The sequence below is a fragment of the Urocitellus parryii genome, chromosome 1 (assembly GCF_045843805.1).
Source record: "Urocitellus parryii isolate mUroPar1 chromosome 1, mUroPar1.hap1, whole genome shotgun sequence".
In the NCBI taxonomy this organism is placed as follows: Eukaryota; Metazoa; Chordata; class Mammalia; order Rodentia; family Sciuridae; genus Urocitellus; species Urocitellus parryii.
Window position 1 is genome coordinate 145,799,162 of NC_135531.1, and position 18,756 is coordinate 145,817,917.

The 18,756-nt window shown below is 41.3% G+C and overlaps 1 protein-coding gene across 4 annotated transcripts in view; it reads right to left on the reverse strand.

The window, feature by feature from the left end:
• The window catches only part of Ebf1 (EBF transcription factor 1), a 377,056-nt gene that overhangs the window by 122,786 nt on the left and 235,514 nt on the right, over positions 1 to 18,756 (reverse strand). For 2 of the 4 annotated variants that reach the window (XM_026388301.2, XM_026388300.2), the window contains exons 7-8: positions 17,447 to 17,528; positions 1,539 to 1,656 (exon numbers count right to left, since the gene is read on the reverse strand). In XM_026388301.2, the coding sequence (XP_026244086.1) occupies positions 1,539 to 1,656; positions 17,447 to 17,528 (200 nt within the window). Of the gene's footprint in view, positions 1 to 1,514; positions 1,657 to 17,446; positions 17,529 to 18,756 lie in introns of all 4 variants that reach the window. The other 2 variants (XM_026388299.2, XM_026388298.2) reach the window with 1 other exon arrangement.

The following is an 18,756-nucleotide window of genomic DNA, read 5'->3' on the forward strand; positions in this document are numbered from 1 at the left end:
CACTGGCTTCCCAAAAGCAGAAATGGGAGCTAAGTGTGGCCTGCACTTGGACCACCGTTTGAAATTCTGCATTGGTGACTAGCAGACTCCAAGTCTACCCCCAGGCATTGCAACTCACTAGCCACAAAGATGACTTCAGTTCCTTCGTAATCAAGGCTTTCTAAAGTATGTCCACTGAGCATTTGTCTGCTTCTTTTTCTTCTTCCTCTCACCTAAACACCTTTAGCAATACAATGCCTTAAGTGACTCCAAAGGTATTAAAAAGGCAACATTACTGTAAAGTGAGGATCAGAATAATTTTAAGTACAGAAATGGAACTAGGAATGTAATCATGAGCAGGTGTTTCAAATGGCCTCCTGCAAAAAGTAATATCCATCCATCTCAGCACTAATGAAACCATAAAGAAGCAGCTTTTGAAAGATGATGGTTTACTTTTAAAAGACTGTAAAACTGGATGTGGTGAAGAATCCCTTCTAAGAGTGTTACATCTGGCTAATTAATAAAATGTACTGTTTTGCATTCCTCAAGCACAGGGGGAAAAACAGGCAAAAATGATGACAGTCATGTGTTTATTAAATTGGGATGCTGGCAGGGAAGGGAGTTCTCTCTACCTTATGAATTATATCATGGACAGATTCGTGGCCCAGGGAAAAATCAGGCAATCAGGTGATAATTTGTGTGGTATGTTCTCCTGCTGACCTAGCAAACTGGAAAACGAAGTGAAGGAAATGGGTTAAGAGTTTAATTTGAGGAGATTAAATAAAGTGTAGGATAGTGCTTGGTATCCAGGAGTCTCAGTTGCTGATTTTTGGATGGATGGATGGATGGATGGATGGAAGGATACATTACATACACATGCAACCCGGAAATACTTAGACATGAGCATCCAATCCAACCCACATTTCTTTTAGTGCATTTACTTTCCCTGAAATAAATTTTTATCTGGTTTCCTCCTGTCCTCTCATAGGCACCATTGATTTGTTGCAATTCTCAAGACAAGAGTGATCTCTCCCCACCAAGGTCAACCTTCAGGAAGCAGGCCCTATCAAAAGGTGTTGGGAGAGTTCCACACAGGGCAGAGGAGAGGCATTTGGTCTGAGTATCACACACAGAGTGCACCTCCAGCCTTTGGATCTGATCTCCCAATGAAATTCATCAGGTGGTCACAGAGAGATACTGGCAGGTCTGTAAGGCCTTTGCTGGTGTTTTCTTTGTAGATTGGCCTGTCCTTATTTTATCGTCAAGCGGGAATTCAAAATAAAGCAGTATCCCAGCTCTCTCTCCTCTCAATCCAAGACAGAGAGTTATGCAACCCAAACAGAATGGGCCTCAAGGTGCTTTCCTCTCTTTAAATACTCAGCAACCATACTTTGAAGAGCAAAAACCCCAGAGGATTAATATTGTCCAAAGGACTTTTGAAATTTGAAACAAAAATGTGGTGGAGTGGAAGAAAGAAACCAAATAAATTCACAGTTACAAGTAGCAATGCCAAGCAATGAAAATGATTCGCCTACCATGTTCCAGATAAGAGGGCGTACCTTCCGAGGGGTCAAGCCTCCGAGCCCTCCGCCCATGCTTGGAGTTGTTATGGACAAACATGTTATCAGAGACTGCCAGGACATGGCCATCCACGTTGACGGTTGTAGACACCACAACCTGGAGACAGGAGAGAAGAATGAATGAACATTTTAATATAAAAGCATGGTGGGTAATAAACTCAAGTTAAATAAATAACAGCTGGGAGCTGAAGAAAATTGCATAGCTATTTCACATAATAACTGGTGCTTATGCTGTACAAGTCTAACAAGAGGAGCTATTGATGAGTGGGTCTTTGGCATGGAACGCTTTTGATGCAGTTTTAAGTAAAATTGCACAGTTTATAGTTCCACGGCAGAAGGTGCACTGTTAACCATAATTTTAACAAGAGGATCTTTATTAGCATATTTTTTTTTTTACACAAGGGTGGTTGTGTTTCACCTAAATTACCCTTCAGTTTAGACACTGAAGCAGATATCACAGTTGATCATGCAAATAAAAGTCTTTTGAATCTTTAAAATATCTCCTCCCCACTGTGTCAGGGTTAAGAGGATAGAGGAATAAAAAGGAGAGGTTTCAGCGAGGGCTGGGATGTGTCTCTCTCTCTGGGGCGTCTTTTTCTGGTTTCTTGTACTTTTTCCTTTTTGTGTTCGCTTGGTGAATCAAACCAGAATCCTCCTCCCCACTATTACCATCATGCCCCTCTCAAAAAAAAAAAAAAAAAAAAAAATCCCTGCTAATTAAGAGTCTTAAATCTATTTAAAAAAAAATTGTGGGACTGGCCCAAGACACAATTGAGTCACCCAGGCCATCTTATGACCTGACTCTGAGCCCCGTTTGCCAAAAGGAACCCAGGCAAAGGTGTGCCTCCGAGAACTTTGAGTAAAACAATGAGAAGAAATGACCTACACTTCTCCTTATATTAAATGGGGAAGAGGATTAAAACTGAAACCCACAGAGATATGTTTATTCATGCGACCTCTTACAACCAAATATAATAATTGTCTGTAATTGCAGATTCGGTTCCCACCTCATGCTTTGACACGAGAAACAGCAATCAGCCAGCTCCCGTTTAATCCACCTATTATGTTGACTAATTAACTTTGCCCGACAGTTTATTTCTTCCTCCATTATCAGCCCCTGTCAGCCACAAGCACCCTGCAGCATAGGGGAGACCTCAGGCCCTTTGATTGATCACCGATAGATTGACATGCAGATTAATTTAATTAGAATCACCTCACTTGAGAAATGAAAGACAAAGGCAAGAGGGCTAATAGATCTGCTCTCATAATGAGGCGAGCCTCCGCAGCAGCAGCGGAGGCTGAGGATTTCTGATTTATTTTGCTCAATTCCCCAGTTGCTTGGAAAGACTCTTGCTTTAATTGTTCTTGGTTTTGAGAGGCATTAGCCTCTGAAGAGGTGAACCGCTGAACCGCTTTACAAGAGTTGGCACATACTGAGGCCTCGGTTCTCCCAGTTGGCCAAAGGGAACACTGACTTCTAGAGTCCCATGAAACAGTGGTTCACATCACGGGATGAGCCCAGGAAGCACGTGTGGCCGAGGCGCAGGGTCTTTGAGTTGTTGGCCCTGCTTGGATTGGCATGCCCTGCAACTTTGCCATACTTAAAAATTCTACTGTCCCTCTCTTTCATCTAGATGCATCCTGGCAAAAGAAGGTTTTCCCTTCCCTAGGCCTTCAAGATGGCAACCAACTGCAAAACTGGATAATGCATAACTGGAGACAGCACCAGGAAGTTGGTTGTATTTTCCAAATCTGTTTTATTAAAATGCACAGTGAGCAATTGAGAATCCATCTGGGAACGGGGCATTCTCCTTACACATTGTGAAACCCCAAATTCCATCTGGAACAGGTCATCCCTGGGAAAGGATGGGAAGGGGTTGCTACAGTTAGCAAAGTGGTTTTCTTCTCATGGTTGGCCAGTCGGGTCAGTTGGTCCCGAAGTTGTTGTGCACCCCTCGCCAATTATAGAATAACTTGAAAATAGGAGGGGAAGAAGAGAAGAAAACCACCTGTTCTTTCACTTTCAGAAACTATTATGTGCGGTGGCAGAGGGAATATTATTTAGGGTAAAGGAAACACTTTTTAGCTCAAGAGGAGACTTCATAGGACAATGGCAATTATATAACAGAGCTGGGTCTTTCAAAGAAATTTTGATTTACTACAAGACCACAATTGAGTGGTCACTGGAGTCGTTAGCTAAAGACACTATAAAAAGAATCCCAAATGGTGTCTGTTTCCAGAGTCAGGAAATAGAAAGTGGTTATTCTAGATGTCTGTCTTCAGAAAAAAAGAAAGCAATGACAATTCACCGTGCACCTGTAAGGCACAGTGCCACAAACATAACCTTAAAATATGCAGTGTCTTTTAAAGGCACTGTCATCTAATTCCTAACACTGAATAAAAATGTCAAAAATGGTTAAGGGGGGCGGGGACTCTCCTTGGCAAGAGAAGGACCACTAGAGCCACGTGAGTGACAGAATCATTTCATTGCAAGGCCAGCCATGCCATTCATTTCTTAAGATAAATGACTAATATGTCCCTCAAAAGCTTGTAGCACAACTTTCCAACCCCAAAATACTTTCTCCCATTCCAATTTGGAAACGATAGATTTAAATGAAACATACGCTGAAAGCGGATCACAGAGCAATTTGTAAGTTAATAAAACAATCTGTGAGATGCAAAAGGGTTTCTTAAAATAGGCCCATGTTAGGAGAGAAAAGGATCTTTACAGTTCCACACATGATTAATGATGTGCTGACACATTCAGCAGGTGGGGGGACAGGCAGGCCTGCCAAGGCTCCAACCTCCCCAAATTTTGTCACCAAAGCACAGTTTGAATTTGGGACAGATAAACACAGAAAACGATTTTACCTCTGAATTCAGCCAGCCTATCCCTCTTTATCCTCTCTTTTATTCCTCTATCCAGAGAAGGAACAGGAGTGAACAGGTATGTTCACTATTTCAACACCTGTTATAGGTGGACCTTCACTTTCTAGAACCACCCTGTCCAATGCGGTACCCAATCGTGCACCTGTTCAAACTAAGTAGAATTTAAAACTCCATTCTCAAGTCTCAACAGCCACATTCCAAATGCTCTGGTCACAGCCACAGGTGGCGGCTGGCGACTGGAACTGGACGGGGCAAACTTGGAACACGTCCATCACCGCAGAAGTCGCTGCCGCCTAGCACACTGTAGAATGGTTCAGAAGTCGTTTGTGCCAACTTATGGGTGGGAATAAATTATGCCTGGAGTTACATCTCCTGAAAAATACTAGGCAGGTACACAGGTGGAGAGTTGTATTTTTTTTTTAAGGATTGCGTTTTTTTTTTTTTTTTAAGAGAGAGTGAGAGAGGGGAGAGAGAGAGATAATTTTTAATATTTATTTTTTTTTAGTTCTCAGCGGGCACAACATCTTTATATGTATGTGGTGCTGAGGATCGAACCCGGACCGCACACATGCCAGGCGAGCGCGCTACCGCTTGAGCCACATCCCCAGCCCTAAGGATTGTGTTTTTACCGGAGCCTTTGCTTTAAATGTAGTCACCCAAATGTGCTGATCATTACTAGCATGTGCCACAGGTACTCTGATCTGAGTCCCATCCTCCAGGTGAGGGCATTTGGTGTACAGAGAGGAGAAGGACAAGCCTGCAGTGACCTGAGGACTATCGAGACCTCAATGTGTTGGTCCCTTTCCTGGCTCACACCAGTGCTTCAAAACCTGCTGTTACCTTCTTTCCTAGATCTGCCTAAAGATTATTCTTCTTATTATCTACCCTATCTATTTAGAATATGAAAGAATTAAACAAACAAACAAAAAAGTCATGATTCTCAGCTCTCTAGTGCTCTTAGTGGATAACTTTGGCCAGTTTAACTTCACCTTTCTAAGTCCCTGTGTCCCTGACTCTCAAGTGGGGAGAATAATGGTCCCTAACTCGTAAGGTCGCCCGGAGGCTAGGTTCATCAAAGTGGCTAGCGGGGTTTCTGGTTCCTACAGAGTGGTCCGGGAATCGTTGTCACTTTGTGGGTGACAGCAAACAAAATGTTCAAAAGGACGTGTTGGGCTGAGAAACCTGAAGCAGTGCCTCTTGATTTCCGTGAAGAGAACCCTGTGTGAACTGTTATTTTAAATAAAAGGGTACTGAGTGCCTCTCCTATGTCCACTGCTCAATGGAGTGGCCCCAATGTTAAAGACCTTTGTCCTCACAATAAAGTATCCCACAAGTCAGGCCTTTGGTGGGTTGCAGATCTCACCGGTTTATGTACTTTTGCTTTCTAGAATCTGTCTGCGCCTTAGTCTGTTACATTCCAGGCTTGAAACGAAATGAAAACTGACTGCAACAGAAACAGTCTGTACCCGAGACAGCCTACCATTTGGGTCTAGCTTTCCCAGTCCCTCACATCAGCGTGGGGTTCTGGGGAGCCCTGTTGCTGGTTGGTTCTTTCCCTTCAGTGAGGCAGGGGAACTTGCGAATTCAAACTAATGGTCTAAGATTCATGAAGCATAACCTCTGTCGCATGAACAGATTTTCAGAAGGACAAAGCAGCTAAATTCGACCATGAAAAGGAACACAGAGTAACTCAGTAACAAAAGCAGCAGGCATGTGGGAGAAGGGGTTATCCAAAAAGGATCCAGAAGACTTGAAATCTGTATCTTTGAGTATTTCTCTAACAAATATGGAATCATAGGAAAGATTACACCGTAAAAATATGTTTCATTGTTAAAGTTTAGAATATTTTGGCAGTAAGTGTCTCCCTCGGAAAACTAACAACTCCAACAAGTTTTGAATAACTATAAAAAGAAAATCACAAATCTCGGTCTGCAATGCTACACACGGTAACTCAGTAAAAGGCAATCAGTGGTAAAGCTGGTGGTGTTCCCTTCTTTTACTGATAAGCACAAATTAAATTTACTAGACAAGGCCAAATGATTTTCCCGTGTAACTGTGCCAATATGCAGTTCTGTTTCCTTTCTTACCTCTAATTTCAGCTTGCTTTATTTCTGCATTAATCCAGGGACTCTGATAATAAAGTTTTGAAAATAGTAACTTAAAGTACATGAGGGAAAAAGGCTTTAAGGACCATCCCATAGAATAGTACTCAGCCATGAAAAGGAACACACTATTGGTCCACCTGTTTTATTCTCCAGAGAATTATGCAAAGTGAAAAAGAACAATTCCAAGAGGTTCCCTACTGCATGCTACGGGCTAAACTGTCCCTCCTAACCCCTGTTCATATGTTGAATCTGTAATCCCCGGTGTCTCAGAAGAGGAAATTTGGACACAGAGAGAAGGTGAGTGTGGGTAGGCTACAAGGAAAAGAGGAGGGAACATTGTGGTGTTAGAAATACTCAATATATTGATTCTAGTGGTGAATTTAAAAACTTATACAATTTTACATAACTAAATTATATATATATATATATATATATATATATATATATATATACACCCACACAAATGAGTACAACTCAAGGGTAAGGGAAATTTGAATAAAATGGGTGGATTTTATCAGGGTTCATATCCTGGTTGTAGTAGTGTACCATGATTTTGCAAAAATTAGATTACTATTGAAGGAGACTGGTTAAGATATACATGGGATCTCTCCATTACTTCTTATGATTGCATGCGAATCTACAATTACATCAATAAAAAATTCAACTAAATATAAGGCATCAGCAACCCAGATGTCCTTCAAAGGGTGAATGGATAAACAAACTGGCAATCCACACAATGGAATATCATTTAGTGATAAAAAGAAATGAGCTGTCAAGCCACAAAAAGGCATAGAGGAATCTTAAATGCATATTATTAACTGGAAAAAAATAGAAAGTCAATCTGAAGGGACTGTATACTGTGTGATTCTGACTGAATGACATTCTGCATAAAGCAGAACTGTGGAGGCAGAAAAGAGACCCGTGGTTGCCCGTATGAACAGTTGGAGAACACAAGATTTTGAGGGCAGTGAAACTATTTTGTATAAGAGGGTAATGATGATTGTATAACATAACTGTCCAAACCTGCGGACCCCACAACAGAGTAAAGTCTAATACAAACTACAGAGTTGGTTAACAGACATGTGTCCATATTGGCATATTAGTGGTGACCAATGTTTCATACCAAGGCAAGGTATTAATTATAGGGGAAGTTGAGGAGGAGGCTTTATGGATCCACATGAGAACTCTCATATACTTCCCACTTATTTTTATGTAAACTTAATATATATATATATATATATATATATATATATATATATATCCCAAAAACACTTATTAAACTGAGTATGGTGACATGTACCTATAATCCAAGTTTCTTGGAAGGCTGAGGCAGGATTATCATAAGTTAGAGGCCAGATTTAGCTACTAAACAAGACCCATCTCAAAAGAAAAAAAGAAAAGACTCATCTTCTACCCTGCTTGTCTACTGAACCACTTTCTTATGGACCATCAAATGGCAGAGACACAAGAGACTCAAGAATCCAACTAATCTAGTGGCTTCCAAATAAGAGTTCTCGAACGTACAGAGGGGGACAACGTGGCAGGCAGGGGAATCCCAAACGCATCCAAAATAAGGTTGCGCACTAAAGCATCCAGTAACTTTGCTTTGCGGAGGCCCTATCAACTCCATATGGGAACTCAGGCTATAGCATCCATATGAGAAGCTCTGCCCTGGCAGCTGTACAGGGCTTTGAATGATTTTAAAGTAGAGAGCGTGATTCTTACTCCATAAAGGCAATTAGATTGAAAAAATATGTCATCACATGAGGTTCCTAGGGAAAAAAAATGATAAAAGGAGTCCTCAGTAGTTCTAACATTATGAATTTGTGCAACACCTCCTTTTACAGCATGGAAAACGAAGGCCTGAGAGGTTTTAAAACATCCTCAACCCCATAGGACAAATTAGGAGCAGAGACAGTGCCAGCAGGGAAAGCTCCAATTCCTGGTCCAGTTCTCACCCACACCAGCCCCAGGCCTCTCCGCGCACAGGCCTGGCTTAAGAGAGGCTGCCATCTGGATCCTCCCGGTATCTCTCAGTACAAACCTACGGTGTCCAAGCGGCTGACTACAGTTTAAGTATTATTTACATAAAAATGGTCTGCAGCAGTTAGGTCTTCATTAACTTTGTCCTTTAAAATATCCTTGAATGATGTGGAATGAGATAGTCTCTGAAACGTGCCTGATTGCTAGCTTCTGTCTGGTTGAAAGACCCCAAATAACTCGTTAAAAATTATGGAGGACGCGTGAACCTACAGGATGTAGCAGAGTGGAACTGTCAGAGTAGGCAGTGGCGAACTGAATGAAATCCGCATTTAAGACTCAAGGAGGAACCCTCTCTTTTCTTAGAAGGAAGACAAGAGGTTCTTGTGTTAAAATATTTAGTCAATTGGAAGCTAGACGTCACTTCTGTCTCCAGAATGTGACACAAGCTAAATATGAAAATCCCATCCATTATGTAAACCTCACTCCTCCCACAGTAGACCGGGATCATTTGATGACTTTTGATGGTGTCATTGGTGTGTTTGACTGATGTCCTCTGTTTGTGTGTCCTTGTTGGTCATTTCAAGTAGAAGTGAGCTAAACAGAATCGCCACATGTTTCCATGCACAGTGTCACACACCTGTCATCCCAGCAGCTTAGGAGGCTGAGGCAGGAGGATCACAAGTCCAAAGCCAGCCTCAGCAACTTAGCAAGGTCCTAAGCAAATCAGCAAGACCCTGTCTCTAAATAAAATATCACAGAGGGCTGGGGATGTGGCTCAGTGATTAAGTCACTAATCACAGGAATGAACTATGTGTCAACTGTGTGCCAGGCACTATCTGCCTACTAGAGAAGCAGCAAAGAGCAAGTGGATGACCAGGATTTTAGTGATCACTGGGGACACAGGAGTAGGGGTTAAATAATCAACAAGTAAGCAATAAGAGCAAAATTGGGACTGCCATAGGTTCTAAGAAATAAAAAAAGTAAAGATCAGGCTGTTCCTAGAAAGAAACTATTTTTGATTGGGTGATTAAGGAAGGTCTCTCCTAGGAAGTAACACTTTGTCTAAGAGCTGAATGGTAAATATCTAATCATTCAACGTGTGGTGGAAGTTTCCCAGGGAGAATAATAGTGAGTTGAAAGGTGGGGGTGGGGTATGGGGGCAGCAAGGATAGTAGAATGAATCCAACATTTTTACCCTATGTACACATATGACTACATGAACAGTGGGAATCTGCATTGTATACAGCCAGAAAAAATGAGAAATCATACTGCATTTATGTATGGCACATCAAAGTGCGTTCTACTGTCATATATAACTAATTAGAACAAATTTAAAAAAATAATATCCTGAGGGGGGAACGAGTTTGGTGTATTTAAGGAAAAACAAATGAAGGAAAAGATGGAAGCCCAATGGGCTTGACTGAGCAAAGTGAATAAGAGAAAAAGTGGCAGGAAAACAAGGACAATTATATATGTGCCATAATGTATGGTGTCTGACATAGATCAAGAGCTTCATAAATGATAACTCAAAAAAATTAAAAAATATACAAGAATACCTCTTACTGGAAAGTCCCAGTAACTAAAAGCATCCACAGAACCAAATCACCAATCCCACCAAACACTTTGCATCTATTAGTTAATGTATTGTACATTTCTTCAAAGGCAGCCGTACTTTACGTGAGAATACGCTTCCACAAAGTGCAGGGCTGCCCCTCCTCAATGCCATTCATGAGGATCCCTTCTCAGTGATGGAGACCTTCTGCCAAGACTCAGCATAAGGCTCGTGCCAAGATATATATTTGCCCAATAAGCTGTAATGGTTTAATATATCGAGTTGAAAATTCACCATTTGTATTTACTACGTTATGCGAATTAATCCTGTATTCTGAAACTATCATTAGGGCTGCTTTCAGTATAATTAATCAGCATGGCACATCTTGAAATTATTCTGTATGAAGAGAGTGAAAGCCGCTCAGGCCCCTAGCATTCTGTTGGTAAAGAATTTAATTGCAAGATGTGCTGCTTGTCAAAACAATATAAGTACATCCAAGACAGAGGGTGGGGGACTGTGGGGGAGAAGAGGGAAGAGGAGACTGGATTCCCTCCTTATGTAATTGCCTTTAAACAGCAGACTGAAATGGTAGAGGCTGGCCATGTGTTTTAAGAATTTTCTAATCATACTCTACAACATGTTTATTTAGGGATATCATGTCTCTTCACACACACACCCCAAAAAATTCTCCAAAGTTTCTACAACTAATTAAGAAGAAGAAAAAAATAATCATGAGGTCATTATCCATGTTGTCATTTTTAAAAGAAAAACACATTTTAAGTGGAAACTTGGGATGAATAACCTGATGGATTCTTCTATCTCCTGTCCAAGACTAAGTGAAAGAAGATTGCTTGTCACCTCGGATAAACATGAGTTTGAGTAGGCTGTTCCCTCTGCTCAAAACCCTTTCTGACTCTTGTCAGCATGATTTATAGTTGTCCCTTGGTATCTGTGGGGAATTGGTTCCAAAAATCTCTCCCATGGATGTTCAAGTCCCTATGTAGAAAGAGGTATTTGCATCTAAACTACACATATTCTCCCATATACTTTAAGTAATCTCTAGATTACAACACGTAGTACAGTGTGAATGCTACATAAATAGTTGTTGTACACCAGTATTTAGATAACAATGACAAAAAAAACTACACATGTTCAATACAGATGCATATTTTTTCCAAAAATTTTCCACCTCTGATTGGTTGAATCAGCAGGTGCAGAACATCTGGATATGAAGGATCAACTGTACTCCTAAGCTGATATCACTGAGCTTAGACAGTAGCTTCTCTCCCTTCCCACAATTTTTTTTCTCTTTCCTGATATCTTGCTTAATTTTCTTCATAGCAATAATTACAATTTCTGGTTATTTGTAATTATTCGTTTTTACATATCTTCACTGTGGCCCCTGATGGAAATTATTCCTAACACATTCCTTTTGTCTTCTTGTGCCACTCAACGAGATGTCAACAGGCCTCTCTGGGGATGTAGGTGGCCTTGTGACTGACTTCCAGCCAATGGAAGGTGAGCAGGTTTGACAAGGACCAATTCTAAGCCAAGATTTTTAAGATGTTCATGTTCCCCCTTTATGGACCCTTCACCCTTCAGCTCGCTCAGTGAAGACAGGAAGGCTTCAGGGGAGGGAGACATACAAGATCCCAGGTCCCCAGATCACTTGAAGGCCAGATCTACTTATTGAGGCAGGATTAACTGCCACTTACCATTATGTAAGCAAGAAATAACCTTCTATGTGAGCCATTAATATATTCTTTGGTCTACTTATTATAGCAGCTGGTATTATCCTTAAAAATGGACCCCAACTGAAACAGAGGTTTCATTATGGCAAAGACTTTTTCTTGTTCGTGACAATAGGCTTTATAGTATTTTAATACTATAAAGTGCATGCATTCATGCATGCATAAGTACATATTACATCTATATTCATATATACTGTTGTCATAGATGAAGCATTTATATATGAACACAGATTTACAAGTAATGGAAAAACTTTGTAGAACAAAGATGATAAATTTGGAAATCTATGCTTTACTTCATAGTCTCCAGGTATCCTGGTATCTACACCATGATGACAAACAGAACCCAATTCTTGTCCCTCCACTCACTATCCTCATTCTGCCAGTCCAAACAAGGAAGGCTATAGATAAGAATTTAAATCTTCACCTTGAATTGTCTGGCTCATGTCAGTTAAAACCCAGACCTGTGATTTTTACACAGTCCACTGACATTAGCATCTTTTTAGTGTCAAGATAAAGAAACAGGATCCTTGAGTCGCACCGAATTTCTTCCTGTGTCATGGCTGTTTCCATCCCCAACTTCACCCGCTCTCCTGCCTCTACCCTTCCCCACACCAACCAGAACTGAAGGAAGCCTGTATCCAACTGTTGTATTTAATCCAGTTTGTCGACTAATCACAGTCTAGGGATTTCAAAAGAAAACATCCATTAGAAATTTTAAAAAAACAAGATCATGCCAGATTTTCTACAAGGTTTATGCCATAATGCCTTAAAGTATGAACACCACTGGGCTCTGTGGAAAGTGATTAATTTCTTGAAAACACTCAGGTCACAGTAATTGACATGACCTGTGTAATTAAGCAGTCTCTGTTTACACACCAGAAGCCCAGGCGCTGTGAGGCTGAGTTTGCTTGACAGAATGTCTTTACATGTCAGGGGATCAACAACCTTTCTTCTGTCCTCCTCAGTCACCTACACAGGCCCCTGATTGCTGCTCAGAGGAGACATGCTCTGGCATCGCCGTGTGAAGATCAGGCTGGCCTGGGACGCATACAGAATGCGTGGAGAGAAGACAGCCACTTAATAGGCGACGGAGGGTGTTTTCCATCTGATGTCTGCAGGACTCGGGTTTTTAGTATCACTGGTAAAAGCCACATTGAGATGTACAGAGTAATCCAGAGGGTTTTTGTTTTTTTGTTTTTTTGTTTGTTTGTTTCATGACAAAAAGACAGTCTCTCACTCTCCCTCAAAGGCAACAAAAATATTTGGAATCAGTTTCCCAATTCACGGGCTGTGAGGAAAGTGACAGAAATGATTTGCCCTGTTCCTAAGAAGCCTTCCTCCAGTGTCATCATGACACATCTGTCAGCTGTCAGCTGCGACGGCTGCAGAGAAGGCTACCTCTGAGACTTGGGACAGCAGAGCACTCTGCAGTGTCTGAGGCTGCTTTGCTCAGGCCTCATGGAGAACTGGCCCAAACCTCCCCAGTGAGGTGAAGCTGGCTGCTGCTGACCTCGGACGGACTCCTGTCTCTAAAGTTCCTTCAGATATAAAGTGACCCATGCTGCAGCTCCCTTCTGGAACAATGTGCAGGCCCTTCCCCTTCTGGGCAACCCCACCCCACCTCTGCTGGGGCTATTTCAATGTCCCTCATACAGATGGTGTCTTGAGGCTCCATTAGGGCAAATGCCCTTTGAAAGCCCCTCTCTAGGTTTCCTGGGATCCTGGCAGTGAATTGTAGGTATTCCCATGGCTCCTGGGTGAGGCCCATATTGCCCACAGGGATCCTCCTACAACTCTGGAAAATTTCTTTATTGTTCCTAAGCACCAGGTAATATCTGACTGGGTCAGCTGGCCTGGGCTGCACCACTACCTCACCATTGAGTAGGTTCATAGCTTTGGGCAAACTGCTTAACTGCTCTAAGCCAGCTTCCTCATTTATTAAATGGGAGTAATTCATATTTGCATGTTCTTAACAGGGATACTATGAAGATAATCAGAACTCACATAAAATGCTTCACATAGCATCTCTCACAAAATAAGTCCTTAAGAAATGTTATCTTCATCATCACCACTGATGTCCGTGAATGTACATTGAGGCGGACACACGGACACAAGTATATGGAGCACACTGAACGTAGGCACTTACATCAGCAGTCATACGCCCCATGCATCGTGCAGTCAGGATTGGACCTAATGCAGTGACGTGGGGAAGAGAAGCCGGCTTTATATGGATTCAGAAAAAGAAAAAAGAAAAAAAATGACGATGACTCTGAATTCAGTTTGGGGCTTACGAACTGAACTCCAACACACATCTGGATAGCTAGACCTGAACCTGGGTGCCAGGTCTCAGAGCCCCTCACTCCGGAGTCCTCACTGCACAAATAGCAGTTAGGAGGCCAGGAGTGGAAAAGATGCTTAGGAGAGCCTGTAACACGAGGAGAGGACTGGACCCCCAAAGAAAACCTGGAGATCGCCAGTACTCACAGGAAGGCAAAGAGCATCCCTCGGAGGGGGTTGAGAATGGTGAATGATGTCCTAGAATGCAAGGGAAAAGAGATTCCAGAAGGATGGAGTGAGTGGCCACCACGTGAAATGATGAGAAGAAGGTAGGAGGAAAGAGTCAAGGAAGAAAAAGGGATTGGAGGAAAATGTTGCCTGGATGAGAGATTTTAAAGTTTTGCCTGTCTTGAGGCAATTCGACCATTCTCTGATAGTAGAAATATCACATGTCCACATGTAAAAGACCAAGTGCTACTTGAGTAAAAATAATAAGTGAAGAAATGTGTCAATGTAAAGAGATACAATATAAAATGAGTTGATATTCATCAGGTTTCTCTGTCCCCTCCCGTGAGGTAAAGGAGGGGGAGGTAAAGAGAGCAAGTTGAACCTGAGATCCAATAAAAGGAGTTCATCAAGACCGATAAGGAGAGGCTCAGCTGGTCTTCAGCTCAAGAGATGACTCCAAGGTAGCTGTTCCTAGGAAGAAGGGTCTGTCTAGGGGTTGTTTAGGAATCAGAGGCAAGAGCTTTGCAAGTTTCAAATAAATCAGATTTATCTGAAGGTCAGTGTGGACCTTGTATCAGGCAGATCTCGGAGCTAATCAAAGGATGCATTCTCTGAGACTCTAGCAGGGTCTCCAGAAAGAAGCTGGTCAGAAGTCATCAGGTATAGGACATTTTGCCTCTCTGTCTCCCACCAGGGTATATTCAGTAACATAAGAAGACATTTTGGTGTTCATACTTGGGGAAGGGGGCTATTCTCTACTGCCGTCTAATAAGTGAAAGCCAGTTACACTGCTAAACATCCCTCATCGCACAAGACAACCCACTCGCTGCAGAGAACTGTCCAGTCTGAAATGTTACTGTGTCCAGGTTGAGAAACTCTGGACTGCACTAATAATAACGTGTCATTGGTTTATTACAAAGATTTTTCTCCAAAGGCTTACATTTATATTTTATCACTTACAAATTACTTATGTATGCAAAATGTTTTCTTTCTTTTAGATGTAGTGAAATAAGCAGAATCATCCTTCCAACTTCATATTAAAACAGAATTCTGAGCCCCTGAAAGATTACAAGAAATTTCCAGAAATATAACTTGTGCCTCCTCATTTCAATAGCCCTCTACTAAGCAAAAAATAACTATTTAATGTGCAAAAATAAAACTTTCTAATCACTCAAAAAGAGTAGACTGAATTGGCTTTGCATCCTGTGAGAAAGATATATTCTTATAACTCAAGGCTTGTAGACCATCTTCTTAGCAGGTCCTACAAAGTTCTTTGCAAATGCTCTTTTGGGTCTTCAATGTTACCAAAGGCCATCCAATTCTGCTGCCCTGAGAAGTACAGGAAAGTTGATCCTTGGATTCATGAGCATTATACATGTTTATTAGAATACATTATTTTGAAACTAGATGATATGTAACTATGATGATATGTTCCTAACTCTAGCTCCATCAAAAGAGCTATATGGGGCTTGGGCTGGGGCTCAGTGGCAGAGCACTTGCCTAGCATGCGTGAGCCACTAGGTTTTATCCTTAGCATGGCGTACAAAAATAAATAAAATAAAGGCATGCTTTCCATCTTCAACTACAAAAACAATTTTTTTTAAATTAAAAAAAATGACTTACATGGCTCACTCAAGACCAAAGCACAAAATAAAACAGCATACCCTAAAACTCAACCTCAAGTAGCAAGACGTAGCAACACATGTATGGTTTCACTAGCTTAATCACAAAGCTAATTCCAGCACAGCACAAAATGTCCTCTGTGTGAACCAGAGGCACCTCAGTTTACTAACAGGGTCAGGGTTAGGGTTAGGGTTAGGGAAACATTTTTCTGAGAAACCAGGAATCTTTCGATTCTCTCCATTTATCTGACAAAACAAAAGGTGGTGAGGCCAAAATGACTTTACAGAAATCCTTCAGAATTTCAGGGAAGAATGCCTTTTATTGTATATATTCTTAAATGAGACTAGTAAGTCTCACCTCCTAAAAACATCATCATGTAGACTAAGAGATATTGACAGATGCAGTCAATGTTCAAAACCCTCCCTTTCTCCCATTAGAGAATGTGTAGCTAAATTTTTCCAAGAGTCTCTCAGAGAGAGAGAGAGTACCTTGCCATCTACATTTAAAGCTGACTAAATGGACATAAGGGCACACTTCAGACATCGTATTATTTCTCCGATGGACTGAATAAGCACACACGATATATGGGTCATTACTCTGATGAGGAAACTAACATTGAACATGGAAACAAGTTACCCATAAAATTAGATGGAGAGCAACACAAGGGTCTGTAACTTAGCTACTGGAACTGAGGTCCATGGTTCTGGCATCACCTGGGAGCCTGTTAGAAACATAGACTTCCAACCCCACCCTAGACCTCAATCAACATTTTAACAAGATCCCCAGAGGGTGCTCAGCAATTTCAAGCCAGAGAAGCACGGCGTCTAGAATTCAGCGACCTTTCCGAAAACCCATGTACCATGTTGTTTCTTCGTAGTTAACTCATTTATTTTGGCTTCTTTGCCCTTTCATAAATGCAAATTCTGTGAGGTGGTAGCAGATCTGACTGAGGCTTGAGAAGATTTATATCTGCTGGGCAAAGACATTTTTGAAATAGAACTGAGTTATCACCCTTTCTGCTCTAGACACCTAGTTTCTTAGGGGGTCCATTTATAATAGGCAACTCCTGCTAACTTTCCAAGTTTGGAAGATAGAAAAAGAAGGAAAAGGGGACCGTAACTGTAACAAAGAACACTTTACCAGTTTTATTCTTTATTCTTATTTACTGGTTTTCTACTTATAAGATTTAGGGGAAGAATGTATCATATCTATATACTTTCCTGAATCCGTGTGTGTTTTGCATGGAGTCCTAAACCCAGCTCTGAGGGTACCACCATCTGCACCAGAGAACGCAGGTGGAACAGCCCCAATTCTTGGCAGATGAAAAAAAACTCTAGACTACAGACACCTGGGGACCAAGGGCCCCACCTGCTCTTCACCTCTCCTCTTGGGAGACAGCTAGACTCTGAATCTTGGGCTCTCACCCTCTCCCAATATTCATGTCATTCATAAGATTTAAGACAGATAAGGTCAACGCACCTGGAATCTCCGCATGTCACGTGGGTTTCCCGCATTCTTTAGGCAATTCTGGTTGCATTTGAGAAAAAATTTCAAGAAGAACCTGTGAAGAAACAAATCATCATGATTAGAATTTCAGTTCTGATACGGGGGGCAAAAAAGTAAGGGGGTCGCTTCTGGGTCGTGTTTTTTTATTGATTTTACTCATTTTCTGAAATATTCAGAATGATGTCACAACCAGGACTTTACTTGAGCACTCATCTTTTGTTATGGATCCCGGCTGGACCTTCTTGATGAGGGGAACACCCTGGATACTGCCAGCAGATCTCTCAAAAAAAGTGAGTCCCCAAGGAAGTAGTTTCACTCATAGGGGAGAAGTTCTCCACCATAATTTAAGGGAGGTTCCAAGAGGATCTAATTGGTGGAGAATTCTCATGGTCCCCTAACACAACATGTAATTTAAACCTTTTAAATTCACAGATGAGGAACAGCAAAGTACGTGCAGGATGAATGCAAGGATATGGTGAACACTTCATCCCAGCATCTCCAATTAAAACGTCCTAATTAGTTGTATCCCGAGGTGGATAAAACTCACATACTGACTGAGCTCCTTTAACTTCTCAAGTATCTCCTGAATGTTTTTCTTATACTGCCAGCTGCAGACAAAAGCTATTTGTGATGGACTAAGGAGCTTCCTGACTCCCTGCTACCTCGGTTTCTGAATTGGTTCTATAGGGAAATCCCTGGATTTTACTTGGTAAAATGACCAAAGGGTCTAATTTGGCAAGAAAAATCCCAGCTCTACTGGCATGAGTATTAATAGCACCTATTTTAATGCTCAGAAACTTCCTGTTATGAGTGATACATTACATGGTCACCCAGTAATTTTCTGAGTTATTTCTTATATAACCATCATAGTTGTTAAATTCCATGAAGGCAGCAAGTATTAAAGAATGCACATTCATGTTGGCAACCTACAGGCAAACCCCACTCTCTGTTTCAGGTGGAGAAGGATTTTTATAGTCATCTAAGTTCTGCAATCCATTTTACTTTTAGACCTAGATATACCTATGAATTTCAGGACCAAAGATTTTCAAAAAATGTCAGAATGCATTAAAATACTGGTCAATTACATTTTTGAGGAATTCTCTTTTCTTTACATTTTTCCCATTATTACACTGGATTAAAATCCCCACCTTGATACAAGCAACTTGTGAAGAACTATCACTTCATGATGTCCCCATTTGATTAGCTCAGAGCACAATGTCTATCAACCCCAACCCCCACCCCTGAGGTTTCCATCATAAGTGTACTGCACAAAGAGTCACTGA